The sequence below is a fragment of the Macaca thibetana genome, chromosome 3 (assembly GCF_024542745.1).
Source record: "Macaca thibetana thibetana isolate TM-01 chromosome 3, ASM2454274v1, whole genome shotgun sequence".
NCBI lineage: Eukaryota > Metazoa > Chordata > Mammalia > Primates > Cercopithecidae > Macaca > Macaca thibetana.
Window position 1 is genome coordinate 6508839 of NC_065580.1, and position 26490 is coordinate 6535328.

The 26490-nt window shown below is 46.4% G+C and overlaps 1 protein-coding gene across 3 annotated transcripts in view; it reads right to left on the minus strand.

Moving 5' to 3' along the window:
- Nucleotides 1-4658: 4658 nt before the first annotated feature.
- ACTR3B (actin related protein 3B) overlaps nt 4659-26490 on the minus strand; it is a 99658-nt gene continuing 77826 nt past the window's right edge. For all 3 annotated transcript variants that reach the window (XM_050785895.1, XM_050785896.1, XM_050785897.1), the window contains 3 exons: nt 7798-7923; nt 6493-6576; nt 4659-5574 (listed from right to left, as the gene is read on the minus strand). In XM_050785895.1, coding sequence (XP_050641852.1) covers nt 5479-5574; nt 6493-6576; nt 7798-7923 — 306 coding nt within the window. In that variant the 3' untranslated portion in view covers nt 4659-5478. The remainder of the gene's footprint in view (nt 5575-6492; nt 6577-7797; nt 7924-26490) is intronic.

The window sequence follows — 26490 nt, forward strand, 5'->3', positions numbered from 1 at the left end:
GCCCTGTGAGTCTGCACTCTACTACTACATACTAGTATCTTTTTTCTAACCCTTTCTTAATGAAATTCCAAAAGGCAATACAGTTCATGAATCTAAAATTCCCTTTTCCTATGCTGAAACTTTTTTTAACACCATTTTCATAAGTAGAGCTCTTAAGACACAGCAACTGCTTTGTAACAGAATAATAATAACGGCTAAAATTTATTGAACACTTACTAGGGGCTAATTATGGTTCCAAGCGCTCAGATTAACAACTGTCTTGTATGTGCCTTGTAACATAAAGCCAGTGCACCTGACAAGACATATATTAACAAAGCACTGTGAACAGAAATGAAAATAATTTTACATCTAGACACCCTGCATCAGTAGCTCCCCGGAACACGTTACATACTGGGGCATCTGGATTCGAGGGGGATTTCCAGCTCCCCACATTTCCAAACTCTTTCTACTCCGCTATCTGATGAAGTCATGCCACAGAGTCCTATCACTGGGTTTTACCACCCGGTCTCTCACCGGTTGCTATGACCTACTTCTACAAGACTGGAGAAAATAGATTCAGTATGACTTCTCGGCTTCCTGGCTGTGTGGTTTTGGCACGTTGTTGAATTTCTTTCAGCCACAGCTCTCCTGTCCGGAAAATGGGAATAGCAGCACCAACTTCACAGGGTTGCGTTCAGATGAAAGGAGCCTACGCAGCATCACTCCCGACGTGGGTCACTCTCGGCGCAGTGCCCAGCTCACAGTCAGTGCTCAGCTCCTTGCCACCCCGAGACTGAGGCGGGACTTCAGGCAGCTGGACCAGTCTTCCTTTCATCTCCACCCCCACAGCCTCCTGCGTGAGCCAGCACCCACCGGACAACCTATCCAATGCTCTTCTCTCAAAATTCCCTACATTCTTCCATTTCCGTGAATTCAATCTCTACACAATGACCACTTCGATGACCCTGTTATTGCTGAGAGGTGCTCCACCTCTGAAATCTTAAAGTCAGTATCGTTCTTCAGGACCACAACCTCCTAATCTTGAAGCCCAGGGCCTCCAGTCCTCAGATGCCTCCATTCCTCCCCATCTCTCATCTCCCTCTGCTCCCCACCCTACTTGGAGTCCATGGTCCCTCATGTTAGCAACAGAGGAACCCGGTCTACACCTGCCTGCCCCCAGGACACCTGCCCCACCCATCATCACACTTGCCTGGCAAAACCCAAACCCCAACCCCTAAGAAAGCCTTGCCCTCTTCCCTCCTCCATTTGGGCCACGTGGAAATGGAAACTCAACCGGGGAGAGTCCTCCACCCACCTGCAGTTGGTCAACACAAGCACCGGGTGCCTTCCGCGCTTCCCCTTCCTCCCTCTGTAGGGGATGCAGTCACCTCCCCCATCCTCAGCAGCCCTGATCGGGTCCTCTTCTACGGCCCCCACTTCAGGAGTCTCCATTTCTCTCGTTTCTTCCCCAACCCTCACCATACGCAGAAACAAACTCATAAGCTTCACATTACTTAATCTAATCTTGGCTTAAAAGTTCATAAAACCGAAGCTAAACCCTCAGGAACAGCGGATGAATATCCCCAAAGAAGTGAGAGGCTGTTCCCACAGGTGTGTTGGAAAGAGCAGCTCTGAGCCAGCCATCGTATCTTCTTAGAAAGATAATGTTAAATATTCACATACGCCGGGCGCGGTGGCTCAAGCCTGTAATCCCAGCACTTTGGGAGGCCGAGACGGGTGGATCACGAGGTCAGGAGATCGAGACCATCCTGGCTAACACGGGGAAACCCCGTCTCTACTAAAAAATACAAAAAACTAGCCGGGCGAGGTGGCGGGCGCCTGTAGTCCCAGCTACTCGGGAGGCTGAGGCAGGAGAATGGCGTGAACCCGGGAGGCGGAGCTTGCAGTGAGCCGAGATCTGGCCACTGCACTCCAGCCTGGGTGACAGAGCAAGACTCCGTCTCAAAAAAAATAAAATCAAATAAATAAATAAATAAATAAATAAATATTCACATACTAGTTGCCACATTTTAAGTTAAGGCCATTCGTATAATATTCCCACCATTGTAAAGCTGAGTTTATGTCTAAATCTGTTAAATAGGGCAAAGCAGCTTCCTGCACTTTTTAAGAAGGTCTCACTGTTGCTGGAGTGTGTGGCACGACCCTGGCTCCTGCAGCCTTGAACTCCCGGGCTCAATGGATTCTCCCACCTCCACCTACCCAGTAGCTGTGACTACAGGTACTCGCCACCACACCTGGCTCCTGCACTATTAAAAGGTTTGCTTTAATAGTCCTAAAGACTGTAGACTTGTAATTTTAGAATTTAACGAGTATATTTGGTGAAATGTTTTCTACAGAAAACTGCTCACCTGGAGTTGTAATTTTGTCATAGGAGGTCAATTTCACCCATCAACTCTAGGAATACTTAACTCATTTCTAGATTATGATCTAATTAATTCAACCTGAACAAGGTAAGTAGAGATTCTATCAAAATTACTAACTGTAAACATTTTTCTTCCTTATAAAGTGAATGGTACACATGGCAGAATCACAGTTCGTTTCTATCTATAGTACCTGCCAAATTGAATAAACAAAAAATTATAACTCACCTCTATTAACAGCAAAAGGACCATTACAATTCTCCCACAGATGAGCAAACAGAAATCAGGATCTCATTTGCTTAAGAACAGCCAGAATTCATACTCAGATCTTTCTGAGTCAAAAACCCATCCTTCTGCTCATAAGCCTTTCAGATCCAGCTATGCTGGCAATGCCTAAGGAGTTTAAAAACAGAAAGCAAAAATGGGACGTCTTCCCTGGGGCCTGTATTCTGATTCTCTTAATTTGGGATGGATCTTGCCCAGGGTTGAGAACCACAGCATCATACCTGTCACATTCTAATGGATCACTCTGTCCTGTCAATGTAGGTTTAAAACAAAACGTGCTCAGCCTGGCATGGTGGCTCACACCTGTAATCCCAGAACTTTGGTAGGCCAAGGTGGGTGGATCACCTGAGATCAGGAGTTCGAGACCAGCCTGACCAACATGGAGAAACCTTATCTCTACTAGAAATACAAAATTAGCCAGGCGTGGTGGTGCATGCCTGTAGTCCCAGCTACTCGGGAGGCTGAGGCAGAAAAATCTCTTGAACCCAGGAGGTGGAGGTTGAGGTGAGCCAAGATGGCACCATTGCACTCCAGCCTGGGGGACAAGAGCAAAACTCCATCTTAAAAAAAAAAAAAAAAAATTTCCCACAGTCCTTTAAGTTGACAAACAGAAGTACAATCTCAAAGATCATCTTATACCAAACATGGAAGCTTTGGGTGTCCTGTGGTGGAAGGACAGGTTATACAGCTCTAGCTTAGCCAGGCTGCCACACCACTGACATACAGAGCGGTGTTATTCCCGGGGTTTGGAGAAGGTGCAACAAAGCACCTGCCAATGCCCAGATGCAGAGCAGAGGTGGGAATGACAGTGCGCACTGTGAGATGTGCAAAGCATGCTGAACCGGGCAGGGCAGGGTGAAGGTGGGAGTATCAAGTAGGTCCCTGAATAGCATAGAACTAAGAAGAAAATGGCATTAGAAGGAATGGCTCTTGCTACCATGTTCAGGGTGCAAAGGTGTGACTGAAGGCAGGCAGACCAACCGGGAATATGATGCAATAAAATGGCTGGAAGATCATGAGAAGCCAACGGTACAGCAATCCCGAGAAGCAGCAAATCTCCAAGGGAATGCAGAGAGACACTTTGGATTAGGAGAGAAGCAGGTGGTACCAGACTCTTGACTGGGGAGACTGAGGGTCGAGCACAGTGACAATATCAGAGATTTGGGCAGCTGAGGCTTGGTAAACTCAGATTTCACCATACTGAGTTCAATATTAAACTTATTTCTAAACTCAAATAATAACATCACATTTTTGTGTTGTTATTCTTGGTTTTGTTTTATTTAAGACATGGGGTCTCACTCTGTCGCCCAGGCTGGAATACAGTGGCCCAATCCTAGCTTACTGCAGTCTTGACTTGCTGGACTCAAGTGATCCTCCTGCCTCAGCCTTCTGAGCAGCTGGGACTACAGGGGCACGCCACTGCACCTGGCTACGTTTCTTTACGAAGGCAAATTTTCTGAGAACAAAATATGCTTCATTCACCTCCTCTGAGAGTGGAAGTAAGGAAAAAATTTTAAAACATGACCAAAAAAAACACTTCACAACTTAGAAGAAATACCATAAATAGCAATTTTTAAAATAACATAATTATAAGAATTATATGAAGAGCGAAATAAACCTAAATCTATTAATTGAGCAAATTACCTTTCAAGCCAACAATCCATTCAGCAAACATCAGAGTAGTTACTGAAAGCTTACAGTCATGAATCCTGAATTTCTGGGAAAGAATATCAGAAATCATTAGTCGCTCCTTCCCACTATACCCCAGATGCCAAAACCATCTCTGACGGGTTATCCAGACCCACGATAAACCATCTCTGATGGGTTATCCAGACCCATGATACCTCTGGCCACTGCAGGGCACGCAGCCCACACCATTCAGAAAAAGACATTTCCTCCCACAAGCTGGGTATTAATCAAATCCGCCAATGATGTAAAACAATCTCAATATTCTTTGAAAGAAGCACAGCGACAGGGAGAAAAACAACAGACCACCACACTACAGCAGAAAGGTATTTATAAATATTCTAACAGCTTTTATTACAATGGTGCAAGAAGTATTTCATCCAACACTCACCGACAACAAACCATCATCTTCTATAAAACAGTTCCAGAAAGTTCAAACAAAAAAACTAAAACATACAAGATCTGTAGTAATTCTCATACAATACTGTTTAGTGTTCAAACTTCATGTCACTCCAATAAAGTATAATCATTTTCTAGCAAACATGTGGCAAAAAAGTTTGCTGTTTTATTTGTTTGCCTATAAACATATCAGAACATGCCTCACAATTAAAAACTCTGGATCACAGCACTCCATGACATCAATATCTATTCGTGCTTAGTATCAGCCAGTTGTACCAAATACCATAAAATACAAAATGATAGGAAATATAAACATCGATTTGTATTTCAAGTTTAAACATTTTATTTACAAAAATAGGCTGGGAGGAAAAGGGTTTTGCACCCCCACATTCTCTCCCGGGGCAGAATGATTTTGCGCCATTTTCTAATGTTGTTTTCTCTAACAATTTTCAGTCACATTTGGATTCCTTCAGAATTGTATTTGTCAGCTAGCAGCTCAGAAGAGGAGGAGGAGGCGGGAGAGCGAGGGAGAGGAGGGCGGGTGAGGGAGGAGGCTGGCAGACAGCGGTCGCACACGGATAATGGCTTTTACTGAAGGGCCCGCGCCGCGCCTCATGCACCGGCAATGCAAGCACGCTGCTGGGCAGCAACACCGACGTCGCTATTTACAGAACGGCGGCCTTCTCTGGGTTCTGAAGGACACTTGTTCCCCAACGTGACACCACTGAACGACGCTTTCAGGCAGACACTAGGACATGACTCCGAAGACGGGGTTGTGGCGGCAGATGCTGGGCCCGTACTCTTCATAGTCCTTCTTGGTGTGGCAGACCTGAAAGAACTCGGGCTACGAGAGGCAACAGGCAGACAGAAAGATACACATTTCAGAAGAAAGTCAAGCACCAAGCAGGCAAGACACTCTCCTCATCCCGGCCTCCACCCTCCCTCACGGGACCACTGCTGCAAGGTTTTACCTCTCTGATGTACGGAACTACTAAATGGGGGGCATTTCGCTTTTTAGAAATTTCATCAGCCTCTATCTTCTCAGGACCAACCAAATGCTGGTCCCCCACTAACAACGTGTGATAATGTGTAAGCTGTTCACAGACCCCCCACCACCACCGTGTGAGCTGTTCACAGACTTGAGGGGAAAAGTAAGAATTATTTGGAAAAGTCACTGAAATTAATGATTAATGCAGGATTTGTTTAGATTATTTTTGGATTCCACTTACCATGTTATCTGTAACCCCTAATTAGCAAGGATAAGTGATAAATGTGTTGTGTGATATATTAAGACCATAGTTTATATTGGGCCGGGCACAGAGGCTCAGGCCTGTAATCCCAGCACTCTGCGAGGCTAAGCTGGAGGGGGGTGGATCACCTGAGGTTAGGAGTTCAAGACCAGCCTGGCCAACATGGCAAAACCCCATCTCTAAAAAACACAACCAAAAAAAATTAGCCAGGTGTGGTGGTGAACGCCTGTAGTCCCAGCTACTCAGGATGCAGGGGCAGGAGAACTGCTTAAACCTGGGAGGCAGAGGTTGCAGTGAGTTGAGATCGCGCCACTAAACTCCAGCCTGGGTGATAGAGTAAAACTCCATCTCAAAAAAAAAAAAAAAAGAAAGATATAATTTATATTTTACAGAATTGTCTGTTTAGAGCCACACGATTAGGGCACACACTATTTCACCTTCAGAGACGATATTTACCCAAACTCAATAGAGAGCACAGGAATGGAAACACAGAGCCCGAGAGAGGGACTTACAGTCGAGGCCAGCATGGAGCCTCCGAACCACACGGCGTAGCGCTGCATGTGATGAGTGACCACCTGGACCTCCACAGGCTTTGGCTGGAAGAGAAAGCAGCTCTCACTCCACACGCACAGACACATCTGTGATTCAATCATCCCCCAGCTGATGAGACCACGGCTTCACCCGGGGCCGCCCTCCTCTTACTGGCACAAGCACAACCTCACACCCAGCACTCAGTGACTCTGCCCCTGCTGCCAAATCCCCCCTAAGACCCACCACAATCCCAGCCCCCAGGGCTCAAAGGAACACAGTGCGCCCGGCAAGCAGAACCTGCCTCTCACAAGGCTGAAAAAGCACAAAATCCAGGCAATTAACCACACTGCTTTTTCTTGACCAAACGTATCAGATGTTCTGGCACCGCAGAGATCATCCCAAATAAGATTAACCATCCCCAAAATACTAAAAGAAACTGTGCTTTTCCGGCTGGGTGAGGTGGCTCATGCCTGTAATCCCAGCACTTTGGGAGGCCAATGCAGGCAGATCACGAGGTCAGGTGATGGAGACCATCCTGGCTAACACAGTGAAACCCCGTCTCCACTAAAAATACCAAAAATTAGCCAGGTGTGGTGGCGGGCACACCTTTAGTCCCAGCTACTCAGGAGGCTGAGGCAGGAGAACGGTGTGAACCTGAGAGGCGGAGCTTGCGGTGGGCTGAGATCTCGACACTGCACTCCAGCCTGGGCGGCAGAGCGAGACTCTGTCTCCAAAAAAAAAAAAAAGGAAAGGAAACTGTGCTTTTCCAACAGTGGACTCATGCGCGCTCTTCCTTGCGCCCACTGCCGCTATCGAAGCCCACTCTTGGTTAGAAGCCCACAGTGATCACCAGCTACTTAAGAATTACTATCTTGGAGAAACGCCTTGTAACTCCCTGCTAACGTTAGTTATTTTCATTTAACGAGAACGTTTCCGAAGGAAATGAGAGATCCTCACCGTAAATCAGTCCCATCTCCTTGGGACACTGGTCATTACACCCCATGCCTGATCTCTACGACACAAAAGGAAACTGCCAGCTGGTATGGTCAGGGAGAGTTTGAAGCTGCCATTGCTGTGTCGTCAGGACCATCGGTCTGAACCACCAGCCTGGAAGGACCTCAGGCAGCAAACCTCCGTGGTCATGTCAAAATGCAGCTCAGAAAGCGAGGCACACTTGTTTTGATTTCACGCAGCCCAGACAAGCTCCTTCGGCTCTGTGTCAGGAGGGCCCGAGTCAGGCCTGGCGCAGAAGCCCCAGGCACCACGTGGAGGCCCCTGGCTCCTACCTTGATCCTCCCGCCGCTGAGCTCCTCGCTGAGCCTCAGCCTAGCATCCACCACTCTCTTCAAATCCCTCTGTAGTCGGCGTCCGAAATCCCTGAACATGGTGGAGCCTCCTGAGAGAACGACATTCTACAAGACACAAAGCAGAGGGAGCCTTGGGTGAAATCGCCCACCCATAGTTCCGGGAACCACCCACAACAGAGCTCCCACAGGTCCAATCGCTTGTGGGCATGACACACCTGCCCTATGAAAGACGTGAACAGAAGCGAACTTAACGCTATTGGAAAAGTGTAGTTTTTTTTTCTATGGCAACAACCATGTGCCACAGATGGCTCCTTAATCCTTTCCTCAGTTACAGCAAAGCAAAAACAAGGCGATTCTCATGCCTCCCCTGCCAACCCCTCACATGGACCAGGAAGCCAAAACAAATAACAGAAACTGTCCAGCTGACTTGAGCCAAAACAACACTGGCTCTCCCGCTGCTCCGCCTTAACCATCACCGGGGGAACGTCTTCTAATGGGTGCTTGGAGCTTCTCAGAAGGACGATCTTGGGAAGAAAGCATCCGAGTTACCAGAAGGAACATTCTCAGATGAGCCACCCAGCCAGCACTGCCCTCCAGTGCCAAGACTCGCTCGGTGGCCACCCCAGAAGCTCGGTGGGGGGCAGAGGAAGGGGAAGCACTCGCCTGTCCCGCTCCGCCTGCCCAGAACCTGAACCAGCCCTCTGTCCAGCATCTCCGCATTGTCACCCTGCCTGCCTGTCAGTCATCCACACCGTCTGCTCCTGACTTGCAGCCACTGACATCCTCATAGCTCGATGGCCCAGGTCACCCAAGCAGCCGGTCCTCTTCTGGTGTATGTCAGAGGCCACAGTGGCCTAACCTACATCACTCACCTCTCGCCTCTCACCACAGGGCACTGCATCATCTCACGTCCTCACAAGACGAGGAAGGGTGATATTTTTAGACAGAGAGACCACATTTATGTAACTTTTCCTACAGTATATTATTACAATAATTATTCTATTAGTTACTGCTGTTCAGAAGTCTCTTACTGAGCCTAATTTCTAAATTAAACTTTATCATAGGTATGTATGTACAAGAAAAAACACAGTATATATAGGATTTGGTACTATCTGCAGTTTCAGGCACCCACTGGGGTCTTCAATCATATCACCCACTGGCAAGGGGGACCAGCGTATCTCCTGGTTGAACTTTCTTAGAGAAAACACCTTATATGAAAACTACATAAGGAAATTAATCCTTCAAGGAGTCAAAAAGCCCTATTTCCTTTAATCGTCTAAATATGTTAGCTCTTCCCGAGTTCCTGAGCAACTGCAGAGCTCTTTTTCAGACACTCCTCCCAGTCAGCTCTGGGTGCGTGAACAGTGAGTCCCTCACCAAGTTTACAGGTAAGCAGAAGTCACAAGGAATCAGTACAGAGAAAAAAAAAAATGCACTTTTCTGTCCCTAGCAACCCAGGTTCTAAGTTATATGATATGACAGTAGTCCGTTCCTGCTTACTGCTGTTCTGGGGAAAGACAGCCAGCACTGAGTGCAAAGGGATCATTTTTCTCTCGTGCCAACTCCTAGAACTGCTGTGACAGCACCCACATGGACTCAGAGTTAGATAGTGAAGTCAGAGCAGGAAGAATGAAAGGGGGCAGAAGCCATGGGAAGCCACCAGTGATCTGGCCTTCCACCTGAAGAAGTGACCAGTGATCTGGCCTTCCACCTGGAGATGCTGGCCTTCCACCTGGAGAAGTGACCAGTGATCTGGCCTTCCACCTGGAGAAGTGACCAGTGATCTGGCCTTCCACCTGGGAGTGCCACCAGTGACCTGGTCTTCCACCTGGAGAAGCCACGAGGGATATGGCCTTCTACCTGGAGAAGCCACCAGTGACCTCGTCTTCCACCTGGATTCTGCTCCAATTCCACCCTGAGTGTCTGTAGAGAGAAATTTCACCTCCGGTTACCTGCCAGCAGCAGATGTTTGATAAATCACCTAACATGCTATAGCTGCTCCAGTCGCTAAGGCGAAAGGCTGTCAGGAGCTGAAGGAGCCATGTCCAGCCCTTTCAATGCAACAATGGTTTTGCTCATCCATGGTGGCAAATACCAAAAACATGATGCACAGGACCTTTTTCTTCACTCGTCAGCTATTAGTGTTAGTGTATTCTATGTGTGGCCCAAGAGTTTCTTCTTCTTCTGATGTGGCCCAGGGACGCCAAAAGGCTGGACACCCCTGGGCTAAAGCTTCTACAGTGGCTTGGCCAGGGACAGAGCCTCACAAAACTGTGATCTCATAAAACTGTGCCACAATATTTTGTTATCAGCTTCGAGAAGGTCAAGGCTAATATATTGTTAAGGGAGGATCCGGGCTTGGCCTTCAGGGCCAGGAACTGGGGTGGTCCTGAGGCCACCCTTCCAGGACTCTCTGCAGCGGTGAGAGATCCCCGGAGCCCACACTGTGCCCCATTCCTTGGTGTTTACCCCACACTTCTACTCACAGGGAACAGCCCTGAACACTGCAGACACTCTAAGGGGTACCCATGCCTTACGGAGACGACCTGATCATGAACACACTGAATAAAATACCTGGCAATGGTTTTCTGCCCCAGGAACTCTGCAGTCTGTCCTCATCTGGGGGTTTCACTGCTACACACTTCTTTGCTTTCTTAAAACTCTGTGGGCGTGGCCAACCGAGGAAACCGCCGTCACATCCATTTCTCGAGAGGCAACCCCGACGCCCCTCGCCACAGGGAGACCACAAGGTCACTGGGCACCTGCCTTCTTGACCCACTTTCAGTCTAGTTTTCAAGCCAACATCCTGTCCCAGGATCAGCATGATGAATAATCACTGTTGTCCTCTGTCACCCTGTGGAGAAATCTCTCATGACCAACCTGAGAGCGCCTGGCTCCTGTCAAGAGTCTAGGGACCATCAACCACAGCGGCAGCTATGGAAACGCCAAACTCAGGGGAGCCCCTGGATACCAACACTCAGGTAAGATGTCACCAAAAGGGGAGGACTGGCAGGAACAAGTCCCTGACAGATGGGGTGGCAGCTTGAAATCACATAAACAGGGTTATATTCTGATCCCTGGCTTCCTTCAGACGGGTCTCCTGGCCTGGTTGCTCTTTCAGACACACGGCATTCCTTGTTGCCATAATATCAAGAATCATAACTTAGAAGCATTCTTGATATTTTGATCATCTCATCTTAGAATAAGCCTCAGCTGATCCCTGGTCCTGCTCTCTCATGACTGGCCACGCTCGCCGATGATTTCCTGGAGAGACAGACCCTGGCTTATATCCAATTAAGAATTAAGTGAGGACTGGGGAAGAACAAGGATGGGTCAGTGCTTGGAATTAGACATTTCTAAGGGTGCTTTTGCTGAGGTTTTGTGATTTTTTTGTTCTTTTGCTATTGTTTTTCATTTACTGTTTTGTTTTTTGTTTTTGTTTTGTGGTTTTTGTTTTTTTTTTTTTGAGATGGAGTCTCACTCTGTCACCCAGGCTGGAGTGCAATGACGAGACCTCGGCTCACTGCAAGCTCCGCCTCCCGGGTTCACGCCATTCTCCTGCCTCAGACTCCTGAGTAGCTGGGACTACAGGTGCCCGCCACCCACACCCGGCTAATTTTTTTGTATTTTTAGTAGAGACAGGGTTTCACCATGTTAGCCAGGATGTCATTTACTTTTTTAAAACCCACCGCAGACAACTCCTTTAAAACTTCTCCAGGCTAAGATTCCTACAGCCTCGCTCTCTGTCAGGGAATGCTGCAGCCTTGGGAACAGTTCCTTGGGACACTGTCAGGCGATCCCAAACAGTGTCCCAGGGAAGCCCGGGGTGTCTGAGAGCTCTCCCTTGGCCCACCAGTGTAGGAGAGGGGCCACGGGGCCAGGTTTCTTGACTGTCACTCTGGACTTGGTGAGCTTATCCTTTCCTCAGACAACTGTCGAACACACGGGTCCGCTTCTCACTGTAATACCCAATGGCCGACACAGCACCATGGGCACACCTGCTGCCTCATCTCAAAATTCTGGGCCATTGTTATTTTGAAGGATAATCTGAGGGATACACAATCCGTTCACACCTCTAAGTCTTCTAAATTCTATCAATGGATCCAAAAGTCCCAGGGGAATGCTCCTGGTCTGCTCGGCGTTCTTTCATTATTCACTCACAAGACTGTTCCCCCCTCTGAACTTCACCGCCAGCCATGAGAAGACCCAGCAGGAGGAAGTCCATTTCATTATCCGCTATAGGGATGGGTGGAGGACATATTCTTAGTGAGAGTCTAAAGAAGAAATTTCTCTCAGATCTCAGTGTCAGAAAAAGCTGGGCCTCTTAGGAAAACTCACTGGCCTTAATCATATGTCCCCTGTGCCTGCCATTACAGACTGAGTTCCCATCTTTTCCCCAGCTGCTGAGAAGCTGAGAGCCACGAGGGGCCTCTCCCGTAGCTAGGCACAACCACAGAATGGTGCACATGGGTTCTGTCCTCGTCCCACCCTGCTGCACTATTCTGCCACCCTCACTTCTCCTCACCCAGATTCCTTCAGCTACTTCATCCTTGTATATTGGATATACTTTCCTGCCTGCTTCAAACTTTCCACACTAGAAGGCAAGCAGGCAGGAGGGGCAGGGGTGTGGGCTTGCATGATCTTCAGGCAAAATACAGTTAATCATTCCCTAAGTTTATGAAAGGATGCTGGGTCCTCATTCTGAATTCCTTTCCTCCTTCAGTAACTGAAGAACAAACCTCAACAGCCTAAACATCCCTGTGATCAGCAGCAAACATCCCACTGCATTCAGCAGGCAGTTACTGCGTTAAAGACACTGAGCTACAAACACAAAGAAAACATCACAGTGAGCCCTGCGGAGCGGACTGCAGCCCGGGCGCCGGGGTTCACCGCGGACCGCAGCCCGGGCGCCGGGGTTCACCGCGGACTGCAGCCCGGGCGCCGGGGCTCGCTGTGAGGCCTGAAGAAGATGCCTCAACCTCCCAAACCTAGAGATTCCTAAAAGTTCAGAAATGTAAACAGGGAACTTTAAAACACATACTTTTTCATTCTGAGGATCTGCATCTTCACAACAATCGTGAATGTTTTCAATGCTTCATTTCAGTTTTGTCTTCTAAAAAGCAATTCTATTTGTTTCTTACATTAAAAATAAATAAATAAAACAAAAATCATTTCATGGCTGAATCTTTATTTTCACTTAGGAAATGCCCAGGAAGACAGCTGCAGGTGGAAGCTACGCTGAGCTCTCAGCGGGGCTAAGGCAGGCAGGGCCCTGGCCGATGGCAGATCGTCCCACAGGCATCCCTGTACTCCACTTTCCCCGAGGGCCGGGAGAGCTGCACACACCACCGCACGAGTAGGCCCCTAAAACAGAGCCAAGTCACTTCAGGAGTGGCATCCATTTCAAGAGATTCTGTGAGGGGAAGTCACAAACCAGCAATAGGCAAGGGCCAAACAGCCCTCATTCGCGCTGCTCCTCTGCAATTCAGAATCCCTGCCTCCTCACCGCGAAACGTCACTTGAGCTCCAACAGTCCAGCTCAGCACGGAATAGAGCTCCTTGTGGTCAGCACTCTGCATGGGCACGATTAGCGTGGCCACAGATAGTGAGCTCTGAAACTAGGCAACAAATAAAACCTGAAGACAACACTGCACGAATACTGCAGGATCCGGGATGACCTGTGCCGCCAAGGTGCTCCGGAGAAGTTAGGAAGCTCGGAAAGGAACATCAGGAGCTCAGAAAGTCCTCAGCAAATGAGACGGATGTGGAACAGGAGAGACAGAAAAAGGGCAGAACATGAAAACACTAACTGAGGGGCGCTCCGAGTCCAGGTTATAATGTATATCATATTACCCAGCATATACTGTATATAAATGTGTATTAAAACTTCAAAGCAAAGACAAGTTGAAGAAAACAAAAGTCCCTAAACCGAGTCAATTAAGACACTCAAAGTTGCAAGTAGTGGATAAGAGAGCAATGGGTCCCACTTGGCCATGGCAAGTGGACAAGACGGTCTCACCAACCAGGTCAACCACTGTATGAGAGCTCACTGGTTGTACTGATTTCCTCTAAATCCTCTCAGATGTCTGGCCTAGAAGTAGATAATCTGTATCCTAGCTTGTTCTGTTGACTTCGTTGTGGTAGAAAATAGACCAAATACAAAAGAGGACTTAACAAATACAATTAGATTCACATTAAATCCTTGGAGTGATACCTGAAATGAACAGTAATTCCATCTTTTAAAGACATACATGGGCTCTTGTGCAGAGGGCTCTGTAATAACTTTTACCGCTGTAATCAAACTAGGTGACCAAAAAGATAGTGAGAGAGAAAATGTATCCTCAGAAAACTTCAAACAGGCCAGTTTACCCGGCAAAACTGAGAGCTGGATTTCAGACATTAAGAGAGAATTTGTAACACAAGACATCATCATAAAACTTTTTTTTTTTTGAAATGGTAAATGATCATTACATCTAGAATGGCCATTTAGTTTTCAGAGAAATTTCTATTTCAAATAAACGTAAGCCTAACAACCTAGATTTTTAAAATCACTATTAATGGCTATTTTAATACGTTTAAATTCTACTTCCATGTAAAAGGCGAATATTAAGCCAACAAATTAATGTAATAGATTTTTTTAAAAAACATTTTATTAAAAAAAATTTTTTTAGGTCTGGAGTGATGGCTCATGCCTGTAATCCCAGCACTTTGGCAGGCCAAGGCGGCCAGATCACCTGAGGTCAGGAGTTAGAGACCAGCCTGGCCAACATGGTGAAACCCCATCTCTACTAAAAATACAAATATTAGCTGGGCGTGGTGGTATGCACCTATAATCCCAGCTACTTGGGAGGCTGAGGCAGGAGAATCACTTGAACCCGGGAGGCGGAGGTTGCAGTGAGCCAAGATTGCACCATTACACTCCAACCTGGATAACAGGAGTGAAACTCCGTCTCAAAAAAATAAAAATAAATAAAATAATTTTTCAATTTAGAAAGAATTTCAAGCTTAGCAAAAGTGATACATTCTTTATTCAGATTCACCTACTGTTAACATTTATGGTAGAGTGTTTTTATTTATCATTTGCATGCATTTATTCTGTCCCCTCCCACACGCACACACATCTGGAGCCGGGGAGCATCTGAGCGTAACTTACATACCTCATGGCCCTTTACTACTAAATACTTTAGTGTGTATTTACTAAAACTGAGAACATTCTTTCATGTTACCATAGTACAACTGCCAACTTCATAAACTTAACATTGATACAAAACTTTAATCTACTGTTCCTATTCCCATCTTGCCACTGGATTTATTAATATTCTTCATGGCATTTTTTTTTCTCTCCAGTCCAGAGTCCAGTGCAGGGTCAGACTGTGCAATTACTTGTCATGTCTCTGTAATAGGTTTTTTAATTAAAAATTATTCACTAGGGTATGAAAATAAATGTTCATTATAATACTTGAGAAGCATTACATGATCTTGAGTTGCCTTCAAAGGTATTATATAAATTCATTTCTTTCATTTATTCATATAACCATACAAACAGTGCTATGCGTGTGTGGGCAAATGATTTTACACCAAGTCACCCAGATACTTCAATAGGGAAAGAATAGTCTTTTTCAACAAATGATGTGGGAATAATTTATATCCATGGGTGAGAGGATGAACATTTATTTACTTTCTCATTTCATATACACAAATTAACTCAAAATTTATCACTGGTTTAAATGTAAGGGCTAAGAGTACAAAATTTCTTTTAAAAACCATTTTTTAAAAACTTCGTAATTTTGTGGCAGGCAAAAATTTCTTAGCACATAAAAAAGCATGAACCATAAAAGAAAAAAGTTTATAAATGGGGTTCCATACATTTGTTCTTCAAAAACCACCACTAAGAAAATGAAAAGACAAGCCACAGACTAAAAAAAAAATCTGCAACACATAAATCTGACAAAGGATTTGTATCCAGGATATCTGAAGAACTCTCATTATTGAGTTGTCACTCAATAAACAAATCAGTTAAAAATGGGCAAAAGATTCAAACGGACATTTCACAAAAGAAAATATACAAATGACCGCTAAGTACAGGAAAAGACAATCAACAACATTTGTCATCAGGATCATACAGCTTAAATCCACCACACACCAAGTTTGAGTAAAGACGAACAACTGCAACTCTTGTGCGTTGCTGGTGGGAGGGTAGATGCTGTAAGTACTTTGGAAAAAGTCGGGCAGTTTTCACAAAGTGAAAACGATGTACACTTACCATACAACAAAGCGACTGCACTCCCAGGTATTTCCCAAGGAGAATGAAACATATCCAGCAGACGCTGAGTATATTTCCAATGTTCATAGCAAGGTTTTTTGTAATAGCCAAGACTGGAAACAACTCAAATGTCCGCCAGCAGGGGACGGCTGACTTGCAGCACAGCCGCTCGCTGAGGCGCTCCCAGCAGTACGAGGGGACAAATGACACGCACACCTCAAAAGCACCAGCTGAGTGAAGGAAGCCGGAAACAGAGAATACGTGGAACACTCCATTTCCAGCAGCCCCCCATTATCTGTGGCTCACGCTGCAAGGTGTCAGTTACCCGTGGTCAACCACAGTCTGAAAAGATTAAACGGAAAATTCCAGAAAAAAACACTTTGTTAAGTTTTAAGCTGCACACCATGCTGAGAAGCATGATGAAATCTCAAGCTGTCCCACTGTGTCCCGCTTAGGGCACAAGTCTTCCCTTTGTCCAGCATGTCCATGCCACCCGCCCTGAGTCACTCAGTAGCCACCTTGGTGATCAGACCGACTACCGCACCATCACAGTGCTTGAGTTCAGGTGACCCTCACTTTATTTAATAAGAGCCCCACAGCACAAGAGTGGTGATGCTAACACACTGTTGTAACTAATCCGTATTATTAGTTATTGCTGTTAATCTCTTACTGTACCTAATTTGTAAACTTTATGAAAAGTATGTATGCACAGGAAAAAAAGATCGTATACAGAGGGTGTGGCACCACCCACAGTTTCAGCCGTCCACTGGGGGTCTTGGGACACATGCCCCATGGATAAGAAGGGACTCCTGTATACGAAACTCTGGCACGTCAAATCCCGCAGATGGGCACCTTCCTGGAGCAGAGGCTGAGGAACTCCCGCCAGCCATGCTTCCCCACTGTACCTTAACTGTGGTGATTATCACCTAAGTATGTAAACTTTCTTTTCAAACCATACACTTAAAAATGGGTTCATGTGACTCAGTATAAATTACATCTCAAAGTCGAACTTTTAAAAACAGAGCAACATAAGAGAAAGTGACGGCAACGGGTCACTCTCAGTTGAGACGGCAGGAATGGCCTTGCTGAAAAGGTGGCATCAGGGACTTAAATGAGAAGAAAGACGCCCTAAAGAGGGTGCACATTTAGCCAATGTGTACAGTCTCTAACTCTTCATTTCTCAGTGTTCTGTAACTGTGTGAGGACATAAGATTGAGCCAAGTCGCCCAATTTTATTTTAACATTTTTAACATTTAATCCCCCATAGTTGCTATGGACAACAGGAAAACAATACGCACTACACTTCGAGACATTTCCTAAAAGCAAACTCCAGCTCCCACCCTAGTTCCACGTCGTGCTTTGTGTTGAGAAATTCTCATGTAAACTCAACAAACCCTTTAGTATTGAAGAATGAACAACCCTTGATCTGTTACCAAAGTAACTGTCCACCTTGTTCCTTCCGCCCTCTGAATACACTCCTGTCGTCCCCACCCTCCAACCCAACTCCTCCCCACTGGCAAATGTCCCCTTTCACACAGACACACTTTAGAGAGAACTCCGGGAGAAAGCGAGAGCTTCTGTGCCCCAGGCCAAATAACAGGTTCAAATCTCATGTTTTGCTCCTGCCTGAGCTTTGGAACACAACAACTCCCAGCGTCCACTGTCTACACGGATGTGGCACGCACAGTGGGTTCCGGATCCGTAAGAACGCAGAGTTGGTGAGGTCTCCTGCACACGCTTCCTGCACAGGCAGGCTGCCGTCCTACAAGTCTTCCACTAGCTCTGCCCAGATACTGTTTCTAAATTAATGCTGCAAAGTACTCTTGTTTTCGTCACGTTGAGCTTCGGCCTAGAATTACTGAACTGAACTTTAGCTCTATGCACAGAACGACAGCCTCCGGGTTAGAAGGTCCCTGTGTGGGCACGTCCTGAGGGAGGCAGGCCAGAGCAGACCTGCCCCAGACGGCACCTCCCAAGGACAAGGTCAAGGGACTGGCTTGTACTTCAGCAGCCCCTGAACCCCGCGCCCTAAGCTGTCCCACACCACCCACGGGGCTGACTCCCGGATGCAACTCTTTCCCCACGCCCCGCTGCCGACAGCAGAAGTTTCAGGGGACAAGGGGGACCTGCCAGAGCGACAGTGGAGGGTGGAATACAGTCTAAAAGGAACATACAAGTGCTAAGTGATAGGCTCTATCGAACTGTCAGCCTGACAGGAACACCAGATGAGAGCAGAGCCCGACAGAAGACAAGCGTTTAAGACGACGAAGCAGTACTGGCCCCAAACCCGGTTTTCCTGACAGGGCGTTTGGAGCCCTTCACAACCTGACCCCAACCTGCTCCCTGGAGCCAGGTGGGGATGCCCAAAGGCCTCACACTTCCCTCCACTGTCTGGTGCTGGGGCCTGAAGGAAGCAGCAAACCCCCTCAGCCGTGAGCTCTCACGCCCTCATCTGTGACGACATCACCAGGCCGCTGGCAGGTCTGGGGGAAATTAGAGGGTAATGACGTCAGCACCGGCCCAGGGAAGGCAGGACGGCGACAAGCACAGTGGGTTCTCTTGTTTGGCCCTCTCCGCCCTGGGCCATGCAGAGGCTTGAGCAGGGTCAGGTCTACACCCTGTCTGTCCACTCCTCCCGGAAGCCACCACTACACACAGCGCTCGGTAAGCAGGGACCCTCCACAGCCATCGTGGAATGAACGAGGAGCATTTCATTCGCTCTCCCCTCTGGAATAAAGGGGGGTCAGTAAACGAAAAAAGACTCCAGCAAGTAACTCAAGAACCAGAAACAATAACTGACAATTTCTGATTAAGTCCTTGGATTCTGGTAACCTCCTAACATTTCTCCCTAGTGCACAGGTTCTCAATCAGGGACAACTGTGCCTCCAGGGGACATTAAGCAACATGTGGAGACGATTTTGATTGTCGGGACTGGGTGGGGGTGGGAAGGTGCTACTGGCACTTTGTGGGGAGAGGCCAGAGATGATGCTAAACATCCTACGATGAAAATGTCAATAGCACCAAGGCTAAGAAACCCTGCCCTAGTTAGCGCTGAGCAGTAAAACCAAAGATGCCTGCGCACCAGCAAAGAGGGCCACTGGGGAAGTGGTGTGCCACTCTGCAGCTAATCCAAGACATGTAGGAGTCCCAAAAGGCAGCAGTTGCCCGGGGCAAAAAAGCAAAGGAAACCAGGCAAAATCCCTGGGAACTTTAAAAATAGAAAAGTCAGTTGGCTAGAGGCCGCAGCAGGTGAGGAATCTGCTGCCCTGGCCTGGATGTGGAGCGCCATTTCAGAGTATCACTTGAAGTCATTTCATGGAACACAATGACAGTGCCTACTCACTGCCTGACACAGCTGAAGGCAATTCCACACACCAACTCCTTTCACCTTGCCAAAAATGGGATAAAGCAGGTACTAGTCCCATCCCCATTCTGCCGAGAAGGACGCTGAGGCACAGTGAGATCGAGTAACCTGCCAAAGTCACACAGCTGAACAAGCGGTAGGCAGGGCAGCACACACACCTGGCAGTCTAGAAGTTCACGGCCACGTGGCATCCACACCTGCAGACCTCGTGCTCACCACCATGCAGGATCCACGCACTCACCACACGGGGGCACCACCCCCCCGCAGCCCATGCACTCAGCACAGCACTCTTAACCACCAGTCCACACAGCCTCCCTTCCCGTGTCACAGAATTCGGACCCCACCTTGTATAGACCAATTTGTAAAGTAGCTCTCCCTGTGCTGAGATGAAATCTGCCGCCCTGGTTTCTCTCCTTCCTCGGCACTGCTCAGCGTCCAGCCAGCTGCCCATCACGTGTCCCAAGACAGCCTCATGCTCCCTGCAAGGTTGCCAGCCAAACAATGCTGCTTCCCTCAACCATTTCTCACAGGCCATCTTTTCAGGACCTCTTGCTGTTCTGGGGACCCTCCTCTGGATAAACTTCAAAATCCAACAACAAGCCTCTTATAACGTGGACTCCTCTCCGCAGCAGAACACAACACCATCAACACAGCATGTCTCCCCAGGACAAACAGAAAGCAACTCTGAAGCAGTGAGGTAGAACCCTGGCCTTGAGGGCCAGTCAAGGTCAAAAGACTTGCCATCTCCTAATAGAGCAAAAAGTGCTCTGTGGCTGTAAACACCTCCACATCCGATGCAGTGGGAAATGGAGGAAGCGTTACTACTTTTTAAATTATTATTATGCTTCCATTCTGGGGTACATGTGCCGAACATGCAGGTTTGTTATGCAGGTATACATACACGTGCCACGGTGGTTTGCTGCACCCATCAACCCGTCATCTACATTAGATATTTCTCCTAATGCTCTCCCCTCTCCTAAGAGACCCACCAACAGGCCCTGGTGTGTGATGTTCCCCTCCCTGTGTCCATGTGATCTCATTGTACAACTCCCACTTATGAGAGAGAACATGCAGTGTTTGGTTTTCTGTTCTTGTGTTAGTTTGCTGAGAATGATGGTTTCCAGCTTCATCCATGTCCCTGCAAAGGACATGAACTCATCCTTTTTTATGGCTTCATAGTATTCCATGGTGTATATGACCACATTTTCTTTATCCAGTCTATCATTGATAGCCATTTGGGTTGGTTCCAAGTCTTTGCTATTGTGAACAGTGCTGCAATAAACATACGTGTGCATGTGTCTTTACAGCAGAATGATTTATAGTCCTTTGGGTATATATCCAGTAACGGGATTGCTGGGTCAAATGGTATTTCTGGTGCTAGATCCTTAGTCCGTTTGAACCCATTCTTACCATCAACAACCACGTTGCACATGACAAACAGAAAATCAAAAATTAAGTGTTATACTAACTGAAACCAAGGAAAACCTTTTTTAACACTCAACTACAAAAGCAATACCTCCCCCCTCACCCAGATTAAATGGAAAAACTTTAATGGAAGGGTTATTTCCATTCTAAACAGAAAAGTTACTTTATCAAGGAAAAGGAAAAAGCCCTAGACTCAACTTCGCAGCCTTCACTGCCCCTCATGCTGTCAGCATCCCTTTCCCGGTGCTTGAAAACACAAGAAATAAATCAGAGAGCAAACCACAACAAAGTCGGTCTGAAGCCTCTCAGCCATGCCCACGACAAACCATTTCTCAGTGTGACAGGTACTGTTATTACCAACACACAATCCAATTTTCTCTGAGAAAATGACACGGTTGAGAGTCTGCCTCTCATTCCTAAAATGTATTCAGCAGGAGTCTTGATGGGAGATTAAACACAAGGAGATGTCCCCAGAGCAGCTGAGGGGCGGGATCAGGAGAGAACAGACGGTCCCCACTCATTTTCTTAGTACCCCTTCTCTAACTTTAGTTAGTTTGTTTGCATCAAAGTAAAATTGGTTTTCTAACTAGTCTTTTATGAGGATTAAAACAGTATCTGAGCTTATTATTTTTAAACTCAAGTGACTATCCATCATTACTCTGATGGCTTAAATGTGGCTTACAGGCGTCATTTGCTTTAGTTTCTTATTACCTATGCTTGTTTCACCTTCACAGTGAGGAAAAAGCAGAAAAAAAGAGAAATATGTGAAATTACCAATAAATGTATTCTTTCCATCTCATCTCAAAGTAAAGCAACAGTGCTTATTCTAATAATTCTGTACCTCAGAAATATAAACATTTAGCCTAATAGGGTTTTTTTGTTTGTTTGTTTGTTTGTTTGTTTTGAGACAAGGTCTCACTCTGTCACCCAGGCAGAACTGCAGTGGTGCGATCCTAACTCTCTGTAGCCTCCACCTCCCAAGTTCAAGGGATACTCCTGTCTCAGTCTCCCACGCAGGTGGGACTACAGGTGCATGCTACCACATCCAGCTAATTTTTTAATTTTTTCTTTTGTAGAGATGGGGTCTTGCTATCTTACCCAGGCTGGTTTCCAGCTCTTGGTCGTAAGCAATCCTCCTGCCTCATCCCCCTAAATTGCTGGGATTACACACATGAGCCACGAAGGCCAGCCTGCATTCTTAATCAATTTCCACAAGGAAGAGTAAGCAAACATTTTTTCTAAGAAAGAAAGGAAAGACGTCACAAATAATAACATTTTAGTATTTTAAAATCCAACCCCTTTATTTATAGAAAAGAAGCAGATTATCCCACACAACAGTCTAGAAAGAAAGCTCTCTCGGCAGCAAATCTAGCACAGACGAAACATTTTTAAATGCCCTATTAATCTAATACTGTTTTCAAAGTATGAAAAAATAGCATACATCACTGTTTTATTTCACTGCTTATAGAGCACAGACCAACGTGACAATTTTTTTTTTTTTTTTTTTTTTTTGAAACAGGGTCTCCCTCTGTCGCTAAGGCTAGAGTGCAGCGGTGCAATCACAGCTCACTGCAGCCTTGACCTTCTGGGCTCAAGGGATCCTCCCACCTCAGCCTCCCAAGTAGCTGGGACCATAGGTGTGGTGCATTCCACTACAGCTGGCTAATTTTTTTTATAGATGGGGTCTCCCTGTGTTGCCCAGGCGGGTCTCGAACTCCTGGGCTCAAGCAATCCTCCTACCTTGGCCTACCAAAGTGATGGGATTACAGAGGCGTAAGCCCCTGCACCTAGGTTAACATGACTTCCTAAAATAAGATTCTGAACTCAAGGTTTACTTTCGCAGTTTAACAAATATTTACTCAGCCTATCTGTTGAAATACTTCTTTCAGTAAGATTATAGAGTTGGTCTTCAAATCTAAAGTCAAACCCCCCCAGACAGCAGACAAAGGCCCCTCAGGTCTCACCCCAACCTGCACCCCCGCCCTCCAGCCTCCACATCTCTGTGGTCTTGCAGACTCTGAGCATCTCTGAGGGATGTCTCCAGTGCCTGGAAAGCCCTCGCTCACCACCTCGCCAACCTGGCAACCCCTCCTTCCCTGACTCCCCTGCAAGAGCGCAAAGCCCCCAGGCCCCACAGTGTGCCGTGTATCTCATTCACCAGGTCAGCAGCACTTACTGAGCACCCCGCACGGGCCAGGAGTGTTCTAAGCACCGCAGGTTAGCAATGAATCTGACATATCAAAATGGTTGCCCTCTTGAGACGTGTTTCAGGTAGAGAGGCAGAACTATTAAGTTTAAATAAGTAAATATATATAGCAAATTAGGAAACGAATGTCATGGAGAAAAAAATAAAGCAAGGCAGGGCAAAATGGCGTGGGAAAAAGTGCCAAGGTGCAGTCTAGAGCAGGTGGTGAGGACGCCTCACTAGAAGACACTTCACCCATAATGCACTTCACCCATAATGTGTTTGTTACCAACTGAAGGTCTGAGGAAACAGCACCAGGCAGGTCTGTCAGTGCCATTTTCCCAAAAGCACACACTCACTTCATGTCTCTGTATCAGCATTTTTTGCAATAACATATTTTTTAAATGAAGGCATGTACACTGGTTTTTTAGACATAATGCTATTATACAATTAAACCATAATATAGTGCAAACATAGCCTTCATGTGCACCGGGAAACTAAGAAATGTGTGTGCCTCACTTCATTGTGCCATTCACTTCATCGGGATGGTCCAAAACTGAACCCACAAAATCTCCAAGTCACGCCTGTAATATTATTTATCACATATCAAGCACTACACTTCACCCTCTGTAAGGGTGACCTGGTAATTCCATGAGATGCTTACACCTGGCCCATCCTGCACCTGAGGACACAGGGGCTGGGGAATGAGTGCAGTCATGATGCTAGGAAGCAGCTTGGCCCAAGTGGTGACCCACGCGCTGGAGCCTATACTCTTAACCACGACAATCTAAAAATAATACTGCTCAAAACGCTTCCCACAAAAGCCAAAGTCCAATATGACTGATTCTAAAAAAACATTTAATTCAGAAAACAAAGTGATCCCTTATCACTTTTGATACAATGTGAGAAATCGGCAAATCTCCTGGGTTACATTCTGGCGATCAGCAGTCTTCTGGACACTTTCCTGACACCAGCCCACAGTCATTCCCTCCCACAGCCCACTCAGAACTGTGACTGGAAATCCAAACATATTCAAAAACCGGTTAAACCGGGTCAGCATTTTAGCCAGAAAATATCTGCTCCACTCAAGCCAGCAGATTCTCAAATCACAATCATTTGATTCAAAAAGCACCATTAGTTACAGACTCCTGTGTATGCCAGATTATGCCAGTGAAGCATACATATCCTGGTAATGCAATAAATCTTGACCTAAGCTAGAAAAGTGTCAAAATTACCTAAATACAAAAAAAAGAGTTGGTACTGAAACGGACACAGCATGGAGCATCAGGCCTCATTACAAATCATGTTTTTAAAGAATTTTAATCGCTTAAGAAAGTGCTTACAACATAGTGGTGTTAATACACAGCATATGAAACATAAATATAACAGGATACAGGATATATCTACCTACCTATATACGGTTCATGAAAATAAAAGGGAAAGATGAAGTAATAACATAAACAGCAATGACCAGGCGTGGTGGCTCACGTCTGTAATCCCAGCACTTCGGGAGGCCGAGGCGGGCGGATCACCTGAGGTCAGGGGTTCGAGACCAGCCTGGTCAACATGGTGAAACCCCGTTTCTACTAAAAATACAAAAATTAGCCAGGCCTGGTGGCGGGTGCCTATAATCCCAGCTACTCGGGAGGCTGAGGCTGGAGAATCACTTGAACCCAGGAGGCAGAGGTTGCAGTGACTGGAGATTGCACCACTGCAGTCCAACCTAGGTGACAAGAGCGAAACTCTGTCTCAAAATAAATAAATAAATAAGTAAACAAACAAACAGCGACTATAAAGGAGTAACTTCTGCTTTGTAATAGTGTTTTTTACATCTCAAATTTTCTATATTGAACTTGAATTTCAGATTGGAAATCATGCATCCTGCTCATGTGTAGAGTCTAAGTTCTTTTCAGTGAACCTCTGACCACCCTCCTCCCTCCAACCCTGTCTCACAGCACACCTTTCACTTCCCACCTGGTGTCAGCCGTCGTCTGTTTATTCAGTTCCCCACGTCAACTGGATTTCTCAATAGCCTGCAACCTTACCTTGCCGGATAAATGTATATTTCATGATGCCAAATAAAAGTCTCCATTTTAAACCACCTCTGCAGATGGAAAGGCCGTGTCTTTAAGCTGGTAAAAGAATCCCACAGCACATACCATTATAAACACCACACATGACCCAACAATCTCCTGAAATTTATGTCAGAAAGACTGGAAATAAAATCCATATTAACAGCAAGTTCTTAATATCAAATGTGGTATTAAAAATAACAAAAATTTTCATTCCTGGAATACTAAGAGGCTCTCTTCTTAACTCCGTTTGGCAGACACACAGTGCCACCTATCAGCCATCCTCTGTAACTGCGGGTGCAAGGCGAAGAACCGCTCACAGACATGCCTTCCCCTCTCCCTGCTATTTCCGTGCCCACGACCACGACAGGCTAAGAGGACAGCTCTATTAGAAGCCCCTGCTATTTCTATATTGTGTTCTTGAAAAGTTTTACTTCCTTAGGAACTGGAGCTTTTCACTGTCGAACTGAACCCAGAGATTGCAATCCCAGCAAAGTCTGAACAAACCTATGTCTAAAATACGGGCTGTTATGATACCCAACAGCGTCCGAGGAGAAATCCAAGCAAATCTCCAGGTCTGGCTCCAAACAGCTGCCTGACGGGAAGGGACATAACAACGAATGGCAAATGTCTTACAAGGATTACCCACACATCTTCTTTCCTCTAACCACCCCCTCTTCGGCCTGCAACTGCTGTGATTTGGCCTCTGCCGGGTTTCTCTCACGAGGCTACTCACCCCTGTGTGGTGAACCCAAGGGCTACCTCTTGAGCCTCATCCTGTGTGACCTCTCAGTGTCACTTAATAGGGCCCCCTAGCTTCTAGAGATTTCTTTCTCTTCTCTGGCGACCCCTTCTTGACTTCTGTGACAGTTAATTTTGTGTGTCAACTTGGCCAGAGCACAGCACCCAGTGATTTAACCAGACACTAACCAAGGTGTTGCTGTGAGGGTATTTTGTGGATGGGGTCAGCATTAAGGAATGATTACCCTCTATAATGTGGTTGGACCTCATCCAATCAACTGAAGGTCTCAAGAACAAAAACTAAGATTTCTCCGAGAAGGAATTCTGCCTGAGTGTCCAGCCTGCCAGCCTTCCTACAAATTTTGAACTTGCCAGCCTGAAAGGAAGCCAATTTCTTAAATTTTATAGATTAAATAGAGAGATAGTGGCCAGGTGTGGTGGCTCACATCTGTAATTCCAGCACTTTGGAAGGCTTGAGCCCAGGAGTTTGAGACCAGCCTGGTCAACACAGCAAGACCCACCTCTTAAAAGAAAAAGAGATTGTGAAATACCCATATTGGTTCTGTTTCTGAAGAGCCCTGACTGACAGTCTCTCTGGTCTCCTTTCTCTTGCCCATCCTTA